Source organism: Lupinus angustifolius, unplaced genomic scaffold (assembly GCF_001865875.1).
Source record: "Lupinus angustifolius cultivar Tanjil unplaced genomic scaffold, LupAngTanjil_v1.0 Scaffold_131_30, whole genome shotgun sequence".
Classification (NCBI taxonomy): Eukaryota; Viridiplantae; Streptophyta; class Magnoliopsida; order Fabales; family Fabaceae; genus Lupinus; species Lupinus angustifolius.
The window spans coordinates 522-3,299 of NW_017725248.1; the positions used below are offsets into that span (position 1 = coordinate 522).

The 2,778-nt window shown below is 43.7% G+C and overlaps 1 protein-coding gene across 1 annotated transcript; it reads left to right on the forward strand.

Annotated features, from left to right (window-relative positions):
- The first annotated feature begins 1,877 nt into the window (after positions 1–1,877).
- On the forward strand, positions 1,878–2,567 carry LOC109340038. Its single transcript, XM_019577601.1, has 3 exons — positions 1,878–2,089; positions 2,225–2,364; positions 2,422–2,567. The coding sequence occupies exons 1-3, from the start codon at positions 1,878–1,880 to the stop codon at positions 2,565–2,567; spliced, it is 498 nt and encodes a 165-aa protein (XP_019433146.1).
- The last annotated feature ends 211 nt before the right edge of the window (positions 2,568–2,778 follow it).

The following is a 2,778-nucleotide window of genomic DNA, read 5'->3' on the forward strand; positions in this document are numbered from 1 at the left end:
CGGAACAACTATCGACCGACCGTAAGAGACCTGGTCATGTGACAGTCCAGGATTATTCGGTGATGAGTTGTAGTGAATTAGATGTACTTTGGACATGTATGGTTGACATACTATCGGGTCCCACGAGAAGCATTCCTTGTCGGGAGATGGCTTAAGGATGGGCCGATCATATGTTTGATTACTACGCATTTGACTTTGACTAGGAATGCATTGCATTGTGACCATGAAGTAGTGGAGAGGAAATAGATGGGACGACTTAGAGCACCATGATGTAAGTAGGGACGACACTGATCGGATGGTGATTCGCCAACAATGTCTTGAGGGGGACTGTGTTTCTTTTAATTTTGTATATGTTAGTGGCGATGTAGTTTCCACCTTTGCTGACCTAGTCTGTATGAACTGACTATGACTTAACCGGTTATATACATCGTATTATTTAGGAAATTGTGAATCAGGTTAAGTTATCATTCGATAACGATAAGTTGATTTTCCGCATTCGAGTTACTTAAAGCGATGTCCCGGAAAAGGAAAGGTTTTTAAAAGGAAACAATTTTATATCACCAATTCAAAAAAACATTTTTACCCATTTTTCCGCAATGTTTTTGAGATGTATTTTTCGGGGCGTTACAACATGGTATCAGAGCGGCTCTTTCCTATTTAGCCTGGGCATGGCCTTACATGCTTTTTTGTGTGACTTTGTGTGATAGTTGTTTGTTTGAGTATGATTACTTGATTGTCATTGCAGTTCGACGATGGAAGTTTTTGGTGAGAAGAGTATCTCACCTAGTTTAAATGTGTGGTTAATAAGATGGCTGGAAGAGGAACCGCAAACCTGGACTTCATGGCAGCGATGACCGCGGCAATCCAAGGTGTAAGTGCTCATTTACACCAGCTGAATCAGCAACAACATCAGGCTCAGTAATCTCCAGGGTCGACTGAGTATAAGGGGCTGGACGAGTTCTGTCGTCGTCAACCCCCAAGATTTGAACGTGGATTCGCACCTATGGCTGCGAACGAGTGGATCCAAGAACTAGAGAAAATATTTCGGGCACTCATGTGTACCGATGAACAGAAGGTTACCTATGCTACTTACATGCTAAGTAAGGAAGTAGATAACTGGTGGGAGTTTAATAGGAGGCAGATGGTGATGAACACCAGGAGGTTAGCTCGACCACATTCAAGGACAAGTTTTTGCAGAAGTATTTCCCTGCCGATATGAAGACGAGGAAGGAAATGGAATTCTTCAAGCTTCAATAAAGGAGTTTGTCTGTGGGAGAGTATGCCACTAAGTTCGAGGAATTGGCGAGGTATGCCCCACATTACGATGAGATTGGAAACGAGAGGTCGAAGTGCGCTAAGTTCGAGGATGGACTTAAGCCCGACCAGAAAGTGATGTTCGTTCACAACAGATACCAGACTTTGCAACTCTGGTCAGCAAGTGCAGGCTCTACGAGGAGAGCATCAGAGCGAGGAATGCGACACTGAAAATTGTTGTATCACCTCCAACATTGGTCAGTCCACAGAGGAGTGGTGGACAGGGGTTTGGAAGGGGAAGGCCCTTCAACCACAATCAAAGGTCTGCTGCGTCTTCTTCAAGAAGTCATCAGAGGAGCTTTCAGCCTTATAACAACAGAGGCTTTAGAACAGGAAACAACAACAACAACAACAGCAGGATGAGTTCGTCTGTTGGGATCTACAATCAGACTGCGACACCAATGTGTCCCAAGTGCAAGGGAAGGCACGTTGGTAACACCTGTGTGACCTGTTTTCATTGCAATGAGGTAGGGCACTACAAGACTTCATGCCCAAAGCTAAAAAGGGAAGCAGTAAACTCAGTGCAAGCGGCATGACCCAGGGCTTAGAGCAGAGTGTTCACGATGAGCGGAGCAGAGGTCAGGGCTAATGAAGATCTCATTCAAGGTACCTGCAACGTTAATGAGATTCCTTTATATGTACCGTTTGATTCGGGTGCAACCCATTCCTTTATTGCTATTGATGTTGTCAACCGTTTAGCTTTACATGTTGTGTCTTTACCTTATGATTTACTTGTATCCGCACCCACTAGTGAACCGATTATTGTGTCAACCGTGTATTCCCAATGTCCAATAACTTTAGGAAACCGAGTATTTTTTGTGGACCTGATATGTCTACCCTTATCCAAGTTAGATATCATTTTAGGGATGGACTGGTTATCTAAAAATCATGTTCTTTTGAACTGTTTTAGTAAGACCGTAGTGTTTAGCGAACCTATAGAAACCAGTAAACCCAACTATGAGGCTAAACGTACATCTGCCAATGAGATGGAGAAGTTGTTGAAGAACGGAGCTCAGGTGTTTATGACGTTGGCTTCGTTGGAGAGGGAAGGTAGAGCATAGATTCAGAGCCTACCTGTAGTCAGAGACATCTCCGAGGTATTTCCAGAAGACATTCCTGGATTACCTCTAGTAAGGGAGATAGAGTTTGCTATCGATCTAGTTCATGGAACTGGACCGATCTCTATCGCTCCTTATAGAATGGCGCCGTTGGAGCTAATGAAGTTGAAGAAGCAGTTGGAAGATCTTCTGTAGAAGCAATTTGTCAGACCTAGCATTTCGCCGTGGGGTGCACCAGTATTGTTTGTCAAGAAAAATGATGGTAGCATGAGGTTGTGCACTGATTACCGGTAGCTGAATAAGATCACCATCAAGAACAAGTATCCGTTGTCGAGGATTGATGATTTGATGGATCAACTGAGAGGAGCTACAGTGTTTTCTAAGATCGATATGAGATCTGGATATC